General features: G+C 47.9%; 1 protein-coding gene across 3 annotated transcripts; it reads left to right on the top strand.

Moving 5' to 3' along the window:
* Positions 1-613: 613 nt before the first annotated feature.
* On the top strand, positions 614-18,845 carry DDX11 (DEAD/H-box helicase 11). Of its 3 annotated transcripts, none has more exons than XM_061444810.1 (26): positions 614-862; positions 1,004-1,240; positions 1,880-1,966; positions 3,537-3,691; positions 4,766-4,811; positions 5,343-5,450; positions 6,016-6,103; positions 6,563-6,765; positions 7,334-7,471; positions 7,577-7,623; positions 8,414-8,493; positions 9,792-9,836; positions 9,991-10,058; positions 10,600-10,638; positions 11,107-11,230; positions 11,755-11,892; positions 12,288-12,400; positions 13,260-13,332; positions 13,709-13,812; positions 14,594-14,743; positions 16,640-16,708; positions 16,843-16,943; positions 17,358-17,442; positions 18,003-18,078; positions 18,259-18,413; positions 18,514-18,845. In XM_061444810.1, exons 1-26 carry the CDS (start codon positions 710-712, stop codon positions 18,541-18,543), a joined length of 2,712 nt encoding a protein of 903 aa, XP_061300794.1. In that variant the 5' UTR covers positions 614-709; the 3' UTR covers positions 18,544-18,845. The 3 variants fall into 3 exon arrangements, with proteins under 3 accessions (XP_061300794.1, XP_061300792.1, XP_061300793.1); XM_061444808.1 differs by having other exon boundaries at positions 615-862; positions 7,334-7,486; XM_061444809.1 differs by having other exon boundaries at positions 616-862; positions 7,334-7,486; positions 11,758-11,892.
* The last annotated feature ends 536 nt before the right edge of the window (positions 18,846-19,381 follow it).

Raw genomic sequence — 19,381 nt, 5'->3', positions numbered from 1 at the left:
ACTGGTAGTCAAGAGGCTGTTGGCAGTTTTGTAGTCTTTTCTATGATACTCTTTAGCTCACTATTGTTGGTGAAGTATTAACATATAAAGTTCAGCATTATGAGTTAGGAATTACTGTATTTGCATTTGTTGCTATGTTAACGGCTGTATATTACATGAACTTCCTCTATATTGGTATGTTTTATTACTAGCTACATATTTCTACCCTAAATAAAACTTTTTATTTCCCTCTGTATAAACCAGTTTTCTGTCCTTGCGTACAACGGGTGTGAGATTACAAACAGAGATAGGCCGATTCTGGTGTGGCGAGGGGCTCCAGACGGGCACCCTCACCAAGCCGGCCAGGGGCTCAGGCTTGGCTTTCCTCCGGCGGGTCCGTCGCTCCGCTGGCCGAAGCCCAACAGCAGGACGGCAGCGGCAGGGCAGGACTGACGACGGACAGGAACCAGGCCTTAGTAAAGGCAGAATCACCCAGCGTCACGGAGCAGGAGTCACGGCCCGGCGAAAGGCCGACGGACCCGCCACCCCTCCCGGGAGCCCCCTCCTCCAGGCCACATCCCACCGCCCCGCTCTAATCGAGAAGAACCGAGCTTTACCTCCCTCACCCCCGGGGGAAGGGCGGTTCTTCCGCCCCGCGCCCGCAGTCACCGCGGCGTCACGGGAAGGGGGCGGTGCGTCTCGGGCGTTCGGTTCGAAGCGGCGCGGCGGGATGGAGAGCGGGGAGGCGGCCGCGGCGGGGCCCGGTGGGGCCCGGTTCCCGTTCCCCTACACGCCGTACGCCATCCAGGAGCAGTTCATGGCGGCGCTGTACGGCGCGCTGGAGGCTGGCCGGGTCGGGATCTTTGAGAGCCCCACGGGCACGGTGAGCCTCACCGGGAGGAGGGCAGAGGCCCCTCGGGGTGGGGAGGGTGAAGGGGGCAGGTCTGGGTGTGATCCCGGTGAGGAGGGGCCGTCACCGCGGAGGGGCAGAACCTCACTCACCCTGTGCCTTGTCCTGTGGCAGGGGAAATCGCTGAGCCTGATCTGCGGGGCCCTCACCTGGCTCCGAGACTTCGAGCAGAAGAAGCGGGAGGAGGAGGCGCGGCTGCTGGCACCCGAGGAGAGCGGGCAGGAGGGAAAGGGGTGTCCGGCCTCGGCTGGGCCAGCACGCCCAGAGAGCCAGGGCACCGCTGGGGAGCCGGACTGGGTTACGGCATTTGTGCAGCAGAAAGAAGAGCGGGACTTGGTGGACAAGCTGAAGGTTGAGAAATGCAGTGATGGGACGAGGGGGAATGGCTCTGTCTGGCAGAGGGTAGATTTAGGTTAGACGTTAGGAATAAATTCTTCACTATGAGGGTGGTGAGGCACTGGCACAGGTTGCCCAGGGAAGCTGTGGCTGCCCCATCCCTGGCAGTGTTCAATGCCAGGTTGGGCAGGGCTTTGAGCAACCTGGTCTAGTGGAAGGTGTCCCTGCCCATGGCAGGGGATTGGAATTGGAGGAGCTTTAAGGTCCCTTCCAAAAGGAACCATTCTGATTTTATTAAATGCTCATCTGTAGAGGACATGTAAAATCACAAGGTGTGAGGCTCAGAAAGGTTGATATCATGGAAACACATGAGGCAAACTTTGGTGGTGGCCTTTGTCTTTCACAGGGCTTTGTTTTGGTTATGAGAGGTGAGACATCGCCACACAGGTTGCATAAGACAGGAAACTATATTACTCTAACTATATTAACATGGTAACATATAATAGGCATGCACTCCTGGAGAAAGGGACTGTGTACTGACAGTTGGGTTCGGAATTAATTTTTTTCTAGGAAAAAAATAGGAAACAGGAAAGTTGCATGCAGGGTTTGAGACTAAATGCACTTCATCCTTCCTCTGCTCTCCTTTTATTATAGGAAGAGCAGATCAGGAGGAAAAAGCGAGAAGATCGTCTTGAGAAAATTCGCAATAATGTGCAGTTAAAATATGCAGCAAAGAGGAAGGTGAGTTATCCTGAGGGGGTCAGAACTTCCTGGTTTGGAACCTCCAGTGTACTTCATACTTGCTTATATCTGTGGCTTCACATGGGATTTTCCAACCCTGTTTGTCTGTTTGGGATTTGGGGAGCTTTTTGTGTTAGGTTCCTGAAACTGGCCATCCAAAAGGTTTGGTGAGATACTCTGAAGTACAGACATGGAAAACCGTCTTTGCATAGAGAATTTCCTGTGATGATGTTTGTGTGTGGATACAAAGGGGGTGTGTTCTGATGGCCTTCTGGCCCTCTACATTTGTTTTAAAAGCTTTAATACTTGGATTTTTCTTTATTTTGAAAGCTCTTTATTTTGTGAGCGTGTATGAACAATATGTACTGCTGGAATAAGACCTGTAGAACTGTGATTAGATTTAAGAACATGGGAACAGAAGACACTCGCCCCACAAAAGAAAAAGCAAATGTGATTGTACTTTCCAGGCATGTCTCTTTTCTACATATAAAAAGTTCACGGATACATTTTCCTGCCATTTAGATGCATGAACTGGCCTCAGGACTCTTGACTCTAAGAGCTTTTTGGTGGTATGAGTCAAACTTCCCAGAAATACCCACATCAGGCCCCTTAACAGGCAGATTTATTAGGCTGTCAGGTTATTAGTTTCTCGTGTGCTCCATCTCAAGTGCTCTGTTATGTTTTGTCAACTCCTGTCAAAAGCATATGGCAGGAATAGCAAGGGTTCAGAGGTGAACAGCAAATAAAAAACAAGTGGAACAAAGAGCTTTCATCTCTGAAAGAGGATGAAAAGCATGTGAAATGAGGAGCATGATAAAAAAAAAGAAAGCAAATGAAAGAATATTATAGAGATTAGGAAAAGCAACTGATTCATCTTCTCTGTAGTACTCACTAACAGCATTGCTTCATAATGCTATGGTAAAAAATGCTTATTGACGTTGGAAGATACTGTTTTCAGATTTAAAAAATGAACTCTCCTTTATCAGGACACGAGGTTGATCAGAAAACTAGTCTTCAACAGTGTAATGGAATTTTTGTAGAGCGCTAGACTGCATTAGGGTAGGAACCACATAACTGGAGAAAAAATGGCAAGAGAAGCCTTGTGCCCTGCATTCTGAAGTGCTGAATTTATCATCGCTTTGAATTGAGTGTGGACAGAGGATTTGATTATGTCCTTATATGTTTGGTTGGGTTTATTTGCACACCATTTTTTTCTCAAGCAGTTGTCTTTTATGGACCACTTTAAGCAACTAACACTGGATTACATGGATATTGTAATTTGAGAACCTAGTAGTTCAGTGGGCCTTTTGCATAGGAAGTTCTTTATGTTTCGCCTTCATATATGTCTATGTGGTCAAGTCTTTGCTGGTGGCAGCTGTGTTTTGTGGTGCTGAACAGCTTCAGACACCCTTGGTGCGTTTGTTTGTCCTGCTGGGGGTTCCCCAGCAAGCCATTCCCTGTGTTACTTGTAAGGGACTCTGCTGTCTTCTGACCCATCCATGGCATAAAGCATGGAGTGTGTTAGCTTTCTTTCTGCATGAGCAGTAATGTGATCATGTGTTCCTTTCAGAGATCTGAGGAGGATGAGACAAAGCGCCTTCTTCAGCTCAGCAAGGAGGTTCTTTCAGAGGGAGCTGGAGATGCTCTAGAGCAGCTGGATCACAATGAGGAGGAGCTGATTCTTGCTGAATATGAGAGTGATGAAGAAAAGAAAGTGGTATCTGGGTAAGGGCAGGGACTAAATGGGTTCCTTTGGCTTGCCTTGATTTAAGAGATCTCACCTGTGATCATGCACATCTGGAGTTCATCCCCAGTTCAAGCTGTGGTTGTTCTGGTGGGTTCTTTGTTTAATTGGTTGGTTTGGTATTGTGGGGGGAATTTTGTTTTGGGTTTTTTTAAGCTTTTGTTAAGACTGATCAGAGTGACCTGAAGTGATTTCTGAGAAAGTGCACTTTTGTTAAAATGTGTGGCAATGTCCTGCCTTTGACCATGTCCAGTTTCCCAAAGAATGTGGAATGAATGGCTTGAGATCAGGTTCCTTGCATTTGAAAAGCAAGATAGAACTCAGGGCTCCAGGAGGCTGTCAGTCCTGCAGATTAGTATTGGCACCTTTTGGTACTCTAAAGGGAGAGATGTTCACATTTCTAAAGACTGAGCTTCAGCATGAAAACCCCATGTGCACTTTTCTCTCTCATACATTAGCTTTATGCAGAAGGCCAGAAGCCATGCTTCAGCATGGAAAGTCAAATATATTTAACATACACATTTACTAATTAGTATCTAGATAGATCCTTCTGCCTTAAAAGTTCCAAACCACTACTTCATTTATATGTAGTTTATCAAACATTAAACTGCTGTTGCCTTGGAGGAACTCTATAGCTGCTAAGTATCTTCCTGAAGCTTTTCTTTATGCAATAGCTTGAGGGTGGTAAATTGTCTCTAAAGGGAAAGTTTTACAAAAATAAATAAGCTCACCAAAGAATAGTACAGCACTGATTAGCTTGCGCCCAGGGCTTAGAAGTCTCGGATTTAAAAGAAGGAAAAATTAATCTTGAAGTTGCTGAAGACACAACCCTAAAGACGTGGGGTTTTTAAGAGCAAGGCTTGACTTGATTGTGCACGCTTACACTGTTGTTAAAAAGTTGATTTTTCTCTTACCTCCTGAGTTAAGATCTGAGGCTTCTCTTGAGATGACAGAACCATCTCTCTTGAGACCTCTGTCTTGAAGTAGAGCATCATTTGATTCTAAGTGCCAGTGATCTGCTGAAAGGAAACTGTTTGAGTTTTCTCTTTTCTTAGGCTAGAAGAAGATGATGATGATTTGGAAGAGGAGCATGTGACTAAGGTGAGATGAGGAAAGGAAGTAGTGCTGCCTTGTAGAACAGTGTATGAGTGAGCAGAATGATGGTTTCCTTGTACCCGTCCCAGAGTCGTGCAGTACAGAAGGACTGAGGAACTAGCATTCAAGACCTGACAAGTTTGTTGATAGTAGCAGCCAGTTCTGCTATACTCATCTTCTTGGCAACACTGGCTGTCTAAGCAGCTTGCCCTGCTAGCATTGCTGAATTTTTACTGTGGCTTGCTGTAAAAGCACACAGGAAGACACAGTTTTTTATGACTCTTCAACAGTAAGTTCCTGGTTTTATAGGGGTCTTGGAAAATTAAATGGAAACAAAGGCAAATGCATAGGAGAAAAGGAGATAAGTGTGTTTGCCTTAACAGTTGCAAGGTGATACTCAAACATGTGCCTTTCCTTGAAGGCTTGAGCACCATTAACTTTGTAGAAGTGCTTGGCTGCTTCCTTGCAGGATTGATTGTGGGTGGGAGATTGGCTTCCATGTTCTTCTTGTCTTCCCTTTGTTCTTCCTTGTTGTAGATCTACTACTGCAGCCGCACTCACTCCCAGCTGTCTCAGTTTGTGCGTGAAGTGCAGAAAAGTCCTTTCAGTAAAGACACGCGTCTGGTCTCCTTGGGATCCAGGCAGGTATGTGCTGTTGTTCACAAGGGACCCAGAGTGTGTGTTAACTTAATGTGAGAGAGCTTGCAACGAGGGGGTGTGTGAATGTGACACCACAGAAGATACCTTGGGGGTTGACTGAATCTCCTGTCGAAACACTAAAGCATTTGTTGGTCATGACACAGATACGTGTGTGATGAATATTTTTGTGTGAACTGTGTTTTGGCCATTTACCCATTGATGTAAATGCAAAAATCTCTTACCTTTTCAGATGTGCAATGTAACAGATGTCTGAGTCACTGGGAAGGTGCTCCTCTTAGTTCTGACAGCATTTTTTAGGCACTGTTGTGTAGCAGTGAGCCATCTCAGTGCACCTTTTCTCATTTTTTAAACTCCCTGCTAAGTTTTTTCTGGGTTTCAAGAAGAAAACTGTAGCAGTTAGTGTGCCCAATGTCTGACCAGTAGTCTTACCCAGTTTTGTTTCTGGGCTGAGATTGCTTTAAAGAAATCTTCTATTTTACAGCAAAGGGTGCACATGGGGCACTCAGTTCTTAACTGACCCCCTATCCCTTCCTCTCTTTGCATGTCCAAGAACCTGTGTGTGAATGAGGACGTGCGACGCTTGGGGGCTCTCCAGCTCATCAATGACCGCTGCATGGAGATGCAGAAGAACAAACATGGTAGGAACACTTCCAGCCTGGGAAAGCAATCGCTGACAAAGCTGGTGTGAGAGTCCAGAGGCAGTGGGCACTGCCACTCATTTCTAGCAAGAGGGTGGTAGGAGCTTGGGAACGGCAGGTTGGAGGAACAGAGCTGGAGATCCTCAGCACTTTTCTTGACTTCCACGCTAGGATGCTGAAATCTGCATGGATTTTCTGCATGTCTTAAGTTGGTCAGGACTTATGGAACAGGAGGATAATTGTCTTTGTAACTCAGCACTAGAAATATGGGAAAGCATCACATGGCTAAATCAAACTGGCAAGAGTAGTGTCCACTGTGGAGATGCTGAATAAGTTTTGAATAGATTAGTCAGAAGTGTACATGACAAAGCCTGCTTTGAAATGCAGAAGGTTCTGCAGAGTGGTTATTTGCATTTTTGTGTGTGTTGCTGATAGCATTCTTTTGATTTCTGCTGTTAGAAAAAAAGAGTGATGAAGAGAATGGAGAGAAGAAGAGACGTGTGAGTCGCACCATATGCCCATTTTATTCCTACGAGCAAATGCAGTTTCTCCGTGATGAAGTTCTAGTGGAAGTGAAGGATATTGAGCAGTTGGTGGCTTTGGGAAGGGAGACCAAAGCCTGCCCGTATTATGGGAGTCGATACGCCATTTCTGCTGCGCAGGTAAGATGTACACAGTGTTAGCAGAATTCATGCTAGGGGATCTAAGAATGAACTAATTGCCTGCTCTTTCCAGTACTGTAAATATTGTGAGAATTTGTAAACAGCCTGGGTTTCTGTCAGCTGTAGTTACGCTGAGGAAGCAAAATAAAATGAGAAGATCCATTTGAAATGAATAGGCTGTGAGTATGTCTCAGCATTCTGAAATACTTGAAAGGCTCAGTAACTGTTGAGGCAATACTGATACATAGATGTAATCTTAGCTCTTGCCACCACTCTTCTTCCTGGCGTGGTTCTCTAACAGAAGATATGCTTTCAGTGCTTCAAAGGAGATTCAAAATGTAACCTGAGCTGATAGGCAGTTGTAGCATCATCATTTCTCTTCAGCTTATATCCCAGTGCCCACCTTAATCATGTGTTCCTGTCTCTCCTCCTCCCTTTCCCATAATAAAAGTAACTTGACTGAATTCTGTGAGGTCATCTAATACAGGCCTTCAGTCAGTGGTTGGAGAGTGCCCTAAGGTTGTAAGGGTGAGGACCAGAATCAGGGCAGTTTGTGCTTCTCCTGTAGCTGGTGGTGCTGCCCTATCAGATGCTCTTGCATGAGCCTACCAGGAATGCTGCTGGGATCAAGCTGAAGGACCAGGTCGTAATCATTGATGAGGCCCACAACCTCATAGACACCATCACCTGTATCCATAGTGCCGAGGTCAGTGGCTCTCAGGTGAGTCGTAGACTGGCGTGGTTAATGTGAGCTCCAGCAGAGTGCCCTTTCTTGACTCCTTAATAACAGCTCCTTTTTGTGTTCTTGTAGCTGTGCTGTGCCCACTCCCAGCTGCTGCAGTACATGGAGCGATACAGGTGAGGATCTTGGAGGAAAGTAGCACAACAGAGGCAGGCAGTGTGGATGCTGTGGTTTCTGTCATGTTTACAAGGTCTTTCTTGCTTTTCCCTGGTGGAAAGTAATTTGCATTAATACTTTTGCAGATGAAAAGCCACTTGCCTTATTATCTTTGTTTAGAATCCACCTAAGTGTGACTCCTGGGGATGGTATTAAGCAGTGAGAAGGGGGATACTGTGAGGATTCTGCTTTTCCCTTATGCTCTTAGTTCCTTTCCCAAGATGTCTCTCTAATCGCTCCTGCTTTGTGAATCAGCTTTTCAAAAGATTCAGTCTTTTTATGTCTCTCCTGGACCTTAGTCTTTCATGTGCTGACTGGTGTTACGACAGAGGCAGTAAGCTCTGGGAAGGAGGAGGAAGCTATATGTGGCTTTTTGCTCTGCACCTCGTCATCCCTGCAGTGGCTGATTAATGTGCTCAATGCTAATATCCTGGAATTTGTGGAGCATTACTGCAACGAGGCCTTGAGGTATCACTGCCATTGCAATAAATTATGATTAATGTGTGAGGAGAAAGGCAATGGTAGGAACAGTGTGGGGTGCATGGGTGAGTCCTTTGAGCTGACCTCAGGCAGGATATCCAGAGGTCTGTTGCCATGTCACAAACAGGGGGAGTGAGCCTGCGAGAAATCATTCTTGGTTCCTGTCTCCTCAAAATGAAGAGGGGTTCAGGTGCTTGTTTCTGCAGCTCAGTTACTTGAGTTAGTCCCTGGAGATGTTTTTGGGCCTTATATATGTCTCCTTTTTCATAGGAAACGTTTGAAGGCAAAGAACTTGATGTACATTAAACAGATCCTGTATTTGCTGGAGCGGTTTGTGACCATGCTGGGAGGTAAGCAGACCTGTTCTGTCTCTAGGGATGCTGACAGGCTCTGAGCTAGTTGGTGCTTCCTCAGGGCACTGTCTGTCCCTCTGCAGAGACTGTGGGGAAATGTTGCTCATGTGTAAGTTCAGATGTCAGTAATTGTATTTCTCAGGCTGTTTTATAATATGGGGATGCTGACTGGTGTCTGCCTCATCCCCTCTCACTTGATTAGCTGGGGAGCAGCAGATGACATCATAAGTTGGTAGAGGCAGTTTCCTTCTCTTTTTGTGTGGTTTTCAGGTCTGATTTGGGTGGGGATGAGGTGGAGAACTAAGTGAGGAACGCAGCAGATGTGTGACAGTGATCAGGACAGTGCAAGACCTGCACAGAATAAATCTGGCTTGTCTGGTACCCTAGGCCTCTACCTGTGTCAGGTGCACCTCTGCAGAATGAATCTTTGCTGAGTGGTGTCTTTCCTTTGAGAGAAAATACTTTGCTGTGATTTTAAATCCACTGGAATTTGCAGGGCTCCTTTCCTGTCACGATCTGTTTATTGGACCTGCGTGTGTCTTGAGGAGTGAGAACCTGTTATAAGTTCATAAAGAACTTTCTCCTTGCCCAGGGGAAATGCAGCTCTCTGGTGCAGGGGCCTGGTGGTGCTCTCTCTCTGCTTTTCTGTCAAACCTATACTTCTCTTCCCGCTCTGTTCCTGCCACTCTTTTCTTACCCACACTCAGTTAAGTGCTTTCATTAGAAAATGCAGCCTGTGTACAGCTTCATGGTTGAGGCTGCAAGAGTGAAATGTGAAGTGGGTGTTAAACACAAGGACACAAAACACAGTGATTGGCAGCAATTAATCCTGTTCTGGCTCTCTGGGTCTGGGCGTGGAGCTCTCCTCAGGTTTTGCCCTCTTCCCGGTCGCCTGATAGATTATGAGCCTCCCAGCTCCCTGCTGCTGCATTGAGGAGGGGTGAAGGATGCACTGCAGTCCCTGTCCCTTCATCTTTGCAGCATGATGACTACATGGTATGTGAGCATTTGTATGCGCCCACCCTACCTGCTGCCTCCTGCTACATAAGGAATGTAGGTGGTGTTCCTTAGGATGCAGCAGAACACTTGCCCCCCAGTGTAGGGCTGCCCTGCAGAGGAAATTAAAACTGAGCAGGAGCTGATGTTTGGTCTATGTAGCTACATTTTGCAGATTTATAGTTATTTCTTAGGTTTTGTCGTGGTGTGGTGTCCCTTTCAGCTCAGCTGCTAGTCTCTTGCTTCATTTTAAAGACAGGCCTGTTAAGCCTTCCTTGAATTGGTTTCATGTTTTACAGGTAATGTGAACCAAAATCCTAGCTGCCAGGCTGTTTCCCAAACAGGTAAGGCTGGAGTGAACATCTGGGGTATGCAGCCATCAAGAGGGACACTGCCCTGATGGGGCATGTCCATGAGGGACTGATGTCAGAGCAGTGAGGGGCTGCTGACCCAGGAGCTAATAATTTTGTTCTCCTTTTTTCTCCTCCTTTCTTTCAGGGACAGTGCTAAAATCCATCAATGACTTTCTGTTTCAGAGCCACATTGACAATATCAACCTCTTCAAGGTAATGCAAATGCTGTCACCTGCTAGGGCAGAGGTGGCAATGACTTTGCTCAAGGTTATCAGGAAGTGTGTGTGAGAGGTGGAAGTACAGCCAAGGCCCACATGGCAGAACCTGCTTTCTAGCAGACTCTCCTACCTCCCCAGTGTATGGATCTCTGCTGCTGCTATCTGCATAACTGCACTGAAGCTAGACAAGTGGTCTTGGGGCAGAAGGAAGGAAAGAATGAAACATGTACAAGTGGAGAGGGTGTCTGTAGGCAAAGCTAAACTCTAAGGTTTGAGGATGCAGAAACTGTAGTACTCCAATAACTTACCCCATCCCTCAAACCTCCAAGCGCAGCACCTTAACCCCCTGTGCTTCCAGTTTGGAAGCAATGCCTTTGTGCTAAACTGTTGTCTGGGAGAAAACAACAACTGTGCACCACTCCCCAAGAGCACAGCAAGAGCAGCAGGTAGATACCTCTGATGTTCAGGGACCAAGGGCAGCAGGATGGGAGAAGGGAAACTGAATGCCACTTCATTTTTCTGTCTTCCTCCAACAGGTTCAGCGTTACTGTGAAAAGAGCCTCATCAGTAGGAAGGTACTGCCCCTGAGGATTTGGGGTCATCTGTGTTCAAATGCTGTTTCACACATTGAGTTTGAAGTACAGCAGCTGGGGTGGGAGCCTGTCTTCTCCACCCTGCTCTGCAAACAAAGTGGCTCCTGCAGAAAGCACTATATGGGCAGATTACCTTTTACTTACATAGCAAAGGAACAGACAAGGTGGTGTATTCCAGCCAGTGCTAATGCTCTGCTGCTTGGCCTCAAACCTGCCAAGCCTGGTCAGCTGCATTTCACTGGAGGAACAAACATCAGAGACTTGTTTTGGTTTTGATTCAGTGGATGGAGGAAAGTAATGGAAGCTTTGGGCTGCGCTGGTAGATTCTGATTGGGTTGGTACGCAAACACCTGCCAAGGAGCTTTATCTGTGGCAGGTGAGCAAACCTGGGCTTATCTTGTCTGGTTCCTGCTGTTGGTAGACTTAGTGTTTCTGGCTTCTGCTTGGCAGCTCTTTGGGTTTGTGGAGCAATATGGAAGCCCTGCCTCAGCTGTGAAGTCCAACAAGGAGAACCAGAAGTTGAGTGGTTTGAAGAACTTTCTTCTGACCCTCCAGCAGGGAGCTGATACAGAGGGTGAGTTCAAGCTTCCTGCATTCATGCATCTGCAGACAAAGGGAGGCTGTGGAGCCTCTATCTATCCATGTGAGGAAAGGGGTGAGGCAGATTTGAAGAATGAGAGACTGCAGAAGCTGTTGTGCACAGATGTTTTTAACATACCTGACTAGATGACCTAGGCAACTAGATGTATGATTAAAAGATCTCTTAATCCCAAGCTGAATGATGATGTAGGTCTATGTTTACACTGCATGCACTCAAGATTTGCACTGCTGTGACATGCCTGCTCTGGGACCTGAGCTGCTGTTGGTAGCTCTGTTTAGTGGTGCCAGCTACAAAAAACCAGATTTATTTGTTTATTCCTTCCCCTAGCAATGAGATGGAATTTGGGTTCTCTCCTTTATTGGGTCTTTGTTCTCTGCCTGCATATGAAGACCAGGTACCATCTTCCTGTAGAAGGGACCCATCTGTATTTCATACTTCATCCCTGTCTTCAGAAGTGTGGCCTAAGTTGCCTGCCCCTCCTTCTGTCTTTGGGTCAGCAGGTACTCCCCAGAGCCCTGTCATGGAGGCTGAGCGTGACCAGGTCCGAACTGCCTCTCCGCTGATGCAGATTGAAGGATTTCTCTCGGCCCTCACCAATGCAAACCAAGATGGCAGAATCATTATCAACAGGCAAGGTACTGCAGAGGATGAGCTGGGGAGAGGGGCGTGAGTCGCAAGAAGGGTGCTTCACTGGCAGTGATACAGGCTTGGTCTGTCTGAGGATGCTCATGAACCCAAAGGGATTCTTAACGAAGGGCATCGAGGCCAGGGTTTGCAGAGCTGTGCTCCCACTTTAGTTGTCTTTTTTTTTATCTTGCCATTTACTATGCCCCTTCTGCATCTCCAGGGACACTGGGGAACAGAAGGTAACTTCCAGGCTGGCGTTAACCTGCTGCTGCCTCTGGCAGTGCTGAATAGCAAGTCCTTGCTTTGGGAGGTGGGGGACCTGCCAGAGTGCCCGGGGCAGGAGGGAATCTGAGTATGTATGCGTCACAGCTGGCTCCTGATGCTGGCTCTCTCCTTTTCCCAGGAACAGTTGGTCAGAGCAGCCTCAAATTCCTGTTGCTGAATCCAGCTGTCCACTTTGCCAAGGTGGTGGAAGAATGCCGTGCTGTCATTATTGCTGGGGGCACCATGCAGCCGGTGAGGGAATAAGGATGCTATGCTGAGGTCTCAGGAGGTGTCTCATGCTCTCTGCAAGTAGGCATGGAAAGATAACAGCTTGGCCCCGCTGGGATGTGCTCTTCTTCTAGCTTCCAATGGCGTGTGTGGGGAAAAGATCTCCTTTTATCTCCCTGATACAGTCTCCCTGCCTGTTTATGCAGAAAGCTGTAGGTGCAAGGGCAGGATTGCCCTTTTCAGCCTTGTCCTCAGGACGATGCAGGCTGAAGCTGAGCTCGTGGTAGGTTGGAGCTAGCATGGGTAGCAGCCAGGACGTAGTGAAACCATCTGACCTGAAGGGACAGGGATCCCACAGGGACCATCCCATTTCAGAAAAATGAGGAGTTCAGCGCTGGGATGGTGGCAGGCAGCTTGTGCTGCTCCCGTTGTTTCAGTGCCTAGGAGGCAGTGCTTGTGTTGTGCAGGCACGGCGGGATGTGTCTCACATCCCCGTTGGTTACTTTGATCCTGTTCTTGGACATGGATGTCCTGAAATACCGAGCGGCGCCTCCGCCCGTGCCGCCAGGGGGCGCCGCCGCTCCTCGCTGTGGCGCCGCGCTGCGGGCAGACGGCGGGGCAGATGCGGTGTCCTGTGGGCAGCGGCCCCGGCCCCTGGACCATGCGGGGTTTACGCTGGTGCCCTGCATGCCCCAGCGCGCCCCCAGCCCTGGCCTGTGTGAGCCACTTTCCCATGCCCTTGGGGTGCTCATCACAGAGGGAGCCCGCTGCCCTCTGCAGGGCTGAGCTGCTGTCCCTCCCTCCCTCCCTCGACAGGGGTGCTGCTGATGTAGTGCCCTTTGGGACACTGGTACTTTACCTCTCTTTGTCTTGTGGTTCACAGGTGGCCGATTTCCGAGAGCAGCTGCTGTCCTCTGCTGGTGTGGACCCTGCTCGTGTGGTGGAGTTCTCCTGTGGTGAGTGTGCCGGGACGGCAAGTGGGGGTCATCTGCCTCTGTGAGACCAGAGTACTGCTGTTTGCCTTTGCTGCTGGTTTGTCAGCCCTCTAAGTATCATGGCATCTTTCCTTGCAGTTGTGGCAGCCAAGGAGTGCCAGTTGCCTTCCACTCTGAGCTTCCTCAGTGGTCACACACAGTGTGCTGTGCCTTCTTCGCAGGGGCTTGGAGAGTGGAAGTCAGAGCTGAGTGACTTGGGTGCATTGGCTTATCCAGGCAAATGCGTGCCTCTTGTCATTGCAGACAGGTTTACCTGTGAAGGGCTTTAGCTCTTCAGCTAGTGGGGTTTGTGCCAACAGCAGTGATGTCGATTCTCACTGCAAGTTTTTGTCTGCAGGACATGTGATTCCTCCAGAAAACATTCTGCCTATAATCCTCTGCAGTGGTCCTTCCAACCAGCAGCTGGAGTTCACCTACCTGACGAGAAGCATGCCTCAGATGGTCAGTCTTCCCTTTGTGCTTTGCTCCCTTCTTTGGTATTGCTTTCCTGCTTCGCATGCTTCTGTTTCATAGGACACTGTGTGAAAGGTGGGTCAGTCAAAAGCCATGACAAAGAAATCCATAGCATTTGGGGCAGGTGTGTTGCCAATTAGTTGGGAAAGAGTAACAGCAAAAGAGTCTTTGAGCTGCCTGCTCAGAGGTAGCTATTGGAGATGAGAAGTACTAGCAGCTCCTGTCTGGGTGCACTGAGATCCTGCATTTGTGTGCTGGGCCTCAGCAGGAGATTTCTGACTGCAGTTCAAAGGGCTCGTTGTCAGAGGAGTGTGGCAGCCCTGCAGAGTGCAGCCCAAACCATAGGGATGGCAGCAGATGTTTCTGCAGTTTTACCTTCTTTCTCTTATGGGCCAGGAAGGACCCAAGGCCAGGCGCTGTCTCTGCTCTGCCCCTGCTGAATCTCCACCAGATGTGCTCTCCACATCTGTTCTCGTGTGACAGGTCCCATCCACGTGGACAACAGACATAAACCCACCTTTCCTGAATGACCACTGCTCCACAGCATTAACAGAAACCCTGGACTAGGAGGAGAGGCCAAGCAGCAATGAGGTTTTTTTGTGATGCCTATCTCCTTTAGAGAGCTCTCCTAGACCTGGCATATTTCCCACATTTTCTCATCCCTAAGGCATATCACAGGGGAGGTGTTGATCCTGGAACTGTGCACAGAATTGGAGTGGCATTAGCTTGAGCTCCTGTCAGCTGCAATATGCTCTTGTCTTTCTTGCAGATGGATGAGACGGGTCGAATCCTTTGCAACTTGTGCAACATGGTCCCAGGGGGCGTTGTGTGCTTCTTCCCCTCCTACGAATATGAGAAGCAGATATATGCTCACTGGGAAAAGACAGGGCTGCTCACCCGCCTGGCAGTGAAGAAGAAGGTAATTGTGCAGCCAGGGGCAGCTGGAGCTTTAAATGGGGGTTTCAGAAACCAAACAGTTATGTATGCATTAAGGGCCTCCCTCGCTAAGTTGTTCTCATAGTCTGCACAGCAGAGCAGAGCGGATGTTTATCTAGCTAATCCCTCCAGTAATGTAGAAATGATACTTCCCGGGTGGCTGATCACTGAGCTGGGATCTAAATTAGATTAAACGCAGCTATAGATTCTGTAAGAGCACAGTCTGTGTAGTGGCCATGGGGGGAGACAGACCTTGCTTTCCAGAACCAGCCAGCTTGTGCCTGGGTAGCTGGGGGGCTGCTCAGTTTGGGCTTTTATAGGGGATTTGTTTTCCCCAAGCTCAGCTATGTGTCCCTTGAACACAGGCCAGCACAACGAAGGGCTAGGCAGAGTGGGACCAGACTGGTTCACAGGACAAATGGTGGGGTTTTATTCTAATAGAAACACAGAAATGAGAACTGAAAGACCAGCAGTGGTGACTTCTGTTGAAGAAGCCATGGGAAACATTAAATAGGGGGATGACTGCAAATGTCAAATCTTTGCAGTGACTCTCACAAGCATTTGAAGGTTGGGCTCTCTCGTGGCATAGGGCAGGGATCTTGGATCATGTGCCAGGAATTGCATATACCCCGGCTGTGACTTCCATTTACCAAAAGCTAAATAACTTACCACATGGATGAGGAGAGCACAGAACCAGATACTTCACAGCCTTGGTGCAGGCATTCTGGCATGCGGATCTGCCTGCAGGTTTTTGTGGTGGAAGCATTGTGCTTCAGCTTCTCCATCTGTATCACTCCTGGTGTCTTTCAGGTGTGTTCTGTCAGGGTCCCCAGGGCCTGCCTGCTGCTCCAAGGCTTTGATCCAAGGCAGCTTGATCTGCCTTTCAGCTCCGATTTGTTCTTGTTTGGCCTTTGCAGTCTCCAGCAAATTGGATATGCATTAGCAAAGCAATTTGGTAGAAGTGCAGCAAGTGTGACTTTCAGCTGCCCACACACAAGATTGTATCATAGCAAAGGAAGGTTAAAGTCTTTCCTAAGGTGGCTGTGGTGAGATCACACTGAGATTATATATACATTACACAGGGAAAATTCATTTAAATCATAGGATTAAATAGCTACTCTTTAATAAGTTGAATAGTTTTGGCTTATGTTTGTAATTGCTTGGTATTTTTCTACTGAAAGACTGTTTCTGGCTGGTAAAATTTGATAGTACCTCTTGCTAACCAAGAACAAATACATTCTTTAGGTTCTCTACTGTCACACAAGACAGATGTTGCACCTCTTGTTTACTAGGCAAACAACTTGTGATTTGGGCCAAAGTGCAGCATCTATCAAAATACAGCTTAATTAACTGCAGGGGCTTTCAGTAACTAATTAGGCATGCTAGAATAACATAAAGAAATATTACTTTATGCTTTGCATAGAAAACTAATTTGCTCACTGTGCCAGGGGAGTGATTACTTGGAATTAATTGGTGATTTGAATTGATTGGTCCTGTCACTGTCCTCCAAGATCTTGCAGCTGGAGGACTCCTCACTCCACTGGGTCTTTACTCACAGAGGTGTATTTCCGCCTTTTGGTTCCCAGATGACTTGTAACTTATTGCAGAAGCAGATAGGTCTGCCACAGCTGAAAGGGAATGTCAAGGGCCAGGAGCAGCTGCTGCTCCCTTCGGAGCCCTTCAGCTTCCCACTTGAGACGTGCTGTAGTGAGTGTGCAGTGTGCTTCCAGGCTGGAGGGGAAAGGTGCTGCTTATGTTGGGTTTTCAGGCAATCATATGCCCTTCCCTGACCAGTTTAACAGCATGGGAGTAAAATGATTTGCTTTCTTTAAACTGTTTGCTTCCTTCTGCTGCAACTGAGGCACTGTGCCCATGACAGATCTTTCAGGAGCCTAAGAAAGCCAACCAGGTGGAGCAGGTGTTGGTGGAATATGCCAAGTGCATAAAGGTAAGCTGAGCTGGTGGGAGCGCTGTTGAAGAGGGCAGTGCAGCTTTTAGCAAGGCAGGAGGGCTCTAGCCCAGGTGTGGGAGTGTTTCTGAAGCACAGAAACCTGGTTTAAGTTGCTGGTCCCTCTCCTGCAGCGCTGCAGCGAGGCAGGAGAACAGATGACAGGGGCCCTGCTGCTTTCTGTGGTTGGAGGCAAAATGAGTGAAGGGATCAACTTCTCTGATGACCTGGGAAGGTAAGGGGGCTGCTTCTTGGAGGGTGAGCACTGGGCTTGTGGTGTGGCAATTCCAGGCAGGATGCACACGCACTTGCATAGATAGAAAATCCTGGGGAGCACATGGCTTGGGCTGATGCTTAAACCAACGGGCCTAGGTTTGCTGGGTGGTGTAAAACCCACTTGTCCAGGCTACTTTTCACATGAGTAATGCAGTTAGGCTTGCTGTGCTAGATAATCCCTTGTTCTGGCACCCGGAATCCCTTTGCAGCTTTCTGTTCAGAACGTGCTTGTCAGACTGCTGTGCTTTATTGCCACCTTTGGTTTTCAGGGCTGGCTGTCTTTCAGGGGTGCAGTGACCTCTAATTTATCAGTCTGTTGGCAAAGTGCTCTAGGATGAGACATTAAGAATAATGCAGTCCTTCTTCCTTGCAGGTGTGTGATTATGGTGGGAATGCCTTACCCCAACATTAAATCTCCAGAGCTCCAGGAAAAAATGGCTTGGCTTGACAAAACAATGGTAATAGAAACACATCCGCCTGTTTCACTTCTGCTTTTTAGTATTAACTTTTCCTCATAGCACATAAGTCCCAGGGCTGCCTTGAGACATTATTGTTTGAGCTTGTTGAGCTTGCTCCGAGAGTCCACACTGCGCACATACAAGTGGCCCTAAGCACAGCTAAGCAGCACAGTGGAGGGGCTCACTGGGAGCCCCAAGTTCAAAGGGGAGCAAGGTCCTGTCACTCCAGAGGAGGTGCCATGGTGGTAGAAGCTGCTTGCCAGAATCACTTCTCTTGGCTCACTTGTTCTTTCTCTCTGCCCACTGGAGATGCTGTTACTGGGCAGCTGGGGACAAGTTTCCTGCCTTCAAGAGGGCCCTGGGCTGGCTCTTTGTGAATGCTCAAAATTGTTTTCTGACTGCAACTTTTCTTCTGTCCCTCCTGACTCTCAGCTTGGGGTCTGCTTGGCGTTTCTCACACTGCAGGGGTAAAAGCATTTGCCTTACTCTGTCAGTAAGGCTCCCCAGCTTGATTTACATCATCTGCCTCATGTTCAGTCTTGCCTGTTTCTCCTTTCCAGCCCAGAGCTGCTGGCCAGCCACCTAGTAGAGTGCTGATTGAAAACCTGTGCATGAAGGCAGTAAACCAGTCAATAGGTAATTCATCCTTCCTTGCCAGGCTGGGGGATACAAAACGTGACTGCACTGAATTAGGAGGGTGGGAAAAAAGGATGCATTACTAATCCATCTAAGTACAGATGATGGGAGCATGAGCTTCCTTGCCCATGAGCAAACACTTTGGTGGGCTATTTTAATGTGTATGTACGCTCTGTGCAGGCAGAGCCATTCGGCATCAGAAGGACTTTGCAAGCATCCTGCTCCTGGACCACAGGTATGCACGCCCTGCCATCTTTAACAAACTGCCACAGTGGATCAGGGAGAGAACCCAGGTGAAACCTGCCTTTGGAGCAGCGTTTGCAGAGTTAAGAAAGGTCAGAACGTGTGTCTTATGTGCTGTTACCAAAGCAGTTCCCTCTGTTTTCACTTCAGAGTAAGGCCAGGAAAAAACTGCCTGGTTTTATGTGTTTCTAGTTCCATCGAAAGAAGCTGGATGCTTCGTGATGTGGACCAGTGAACGGGCTGTAGGTCAACTCTGTGAGCTACCCCTCTGAAGAATACCTGAAACACCACCAGTTCATGCTTTTCTGTACCAAGGAGTTTGTGAATTTCTGCTTTCTGCCTCCTGTGTGGATGTTTGCTGTTCAGTATCTGAGCACCATGATGGTAAGGCACCATAACCAGGAGAGAAGCTGACTGTAGGCCTGAGATAGGTCAAGGCAGTACTGAGAGGGTCCTATTTGTTTACTTCTGTTTGTTTCACTGTTAAGGTTTATTTAAGTTGATTAAATATTTTCAACACAAAACACTTAAGTACTGGGAGTATCATTACTTTGACTGAACACATCTGCCTCTTCCCATAGACCACCAAGTTGGGGGGGAGCTTGACGACCACTGAAAACAGCTTTTCACAGGAATTGTGAACTATCAGGCCAGTAGTTTGTGTCATGTTGGAAATACACGGTAGCCTGGTAAGACAGAGCAGCTAAAGGTAACATTTCCTCTCCCCTTCTTTCCACCTTGCTTCAAGCAGGCAATAGATTCAAGGAGGTTCATTCTTTGAAGGGGAGTAACAGTATGGCCATAATACAGCACAGTTCTTCTCCTTTGAGCATGTTTATGCACAGGATTGCTCTGGTCTTTTGAATTCAAAAACATAGGCAGTAACAACAGCAACGTACCTTTCTGTGGAAAATGGTAAAACCTTGTTTTTTAATGTAACCAACCTTCCTGGGTTGCTTCCTAGGCTGGGGGTCAGTGATAACAACAGGGATGGCCACGCCATCCCACAGCCCTTCCCAGCTCTGTCACCCTGAACAAGGTTCTTCCCAGGCTCTTCTTT

Source organism: Pezoporus flaviventris, unplaced genomic scaffold (genome assembly GCF_033815535.1).
Source record: "Pezoporus flaviventris isolate CSIRO_AGI_PZ_B2104156 unplaced genomic scaffold, CSIRO_AGI_Pfla_v1 ptg000002l, whole genome shotgun sequence".
In the NCBI taxonomy this organism is placed as follows: Eukaryota; Metazoa; Chordata; class Aves; order Psittaciformes; family Psittacidae; genus Pezoporus; species Pezoporus flaviventris.
This window is presented reverse-complemented; position numbering and strand designations above follow the sequence as displayed.

Coding starts and splice junctions, on each gene's coding strand:
- DDX11 (XM_061444808.1), top strand. CDS start 710: ATGGAGAGCGGGGAGGCGGCCGCGGCGGGGCCCGGTGGGGCCCGGTTC. Junction 6,766..7,333: donor ACGCCATTTCTGCTGCGCAG/GTAAGATGTACA, acceptor CTTCTCCTGTAG/CTGGTGGTGCTGCCCTATCA. Junction 16,709..16,842: donor AATATGCCAAGTGCATAAAG/GTAAGCTGAGCT, acceptor CCTCTCCTGCAG/CGCTGCAGCGAGGCAGGAGA.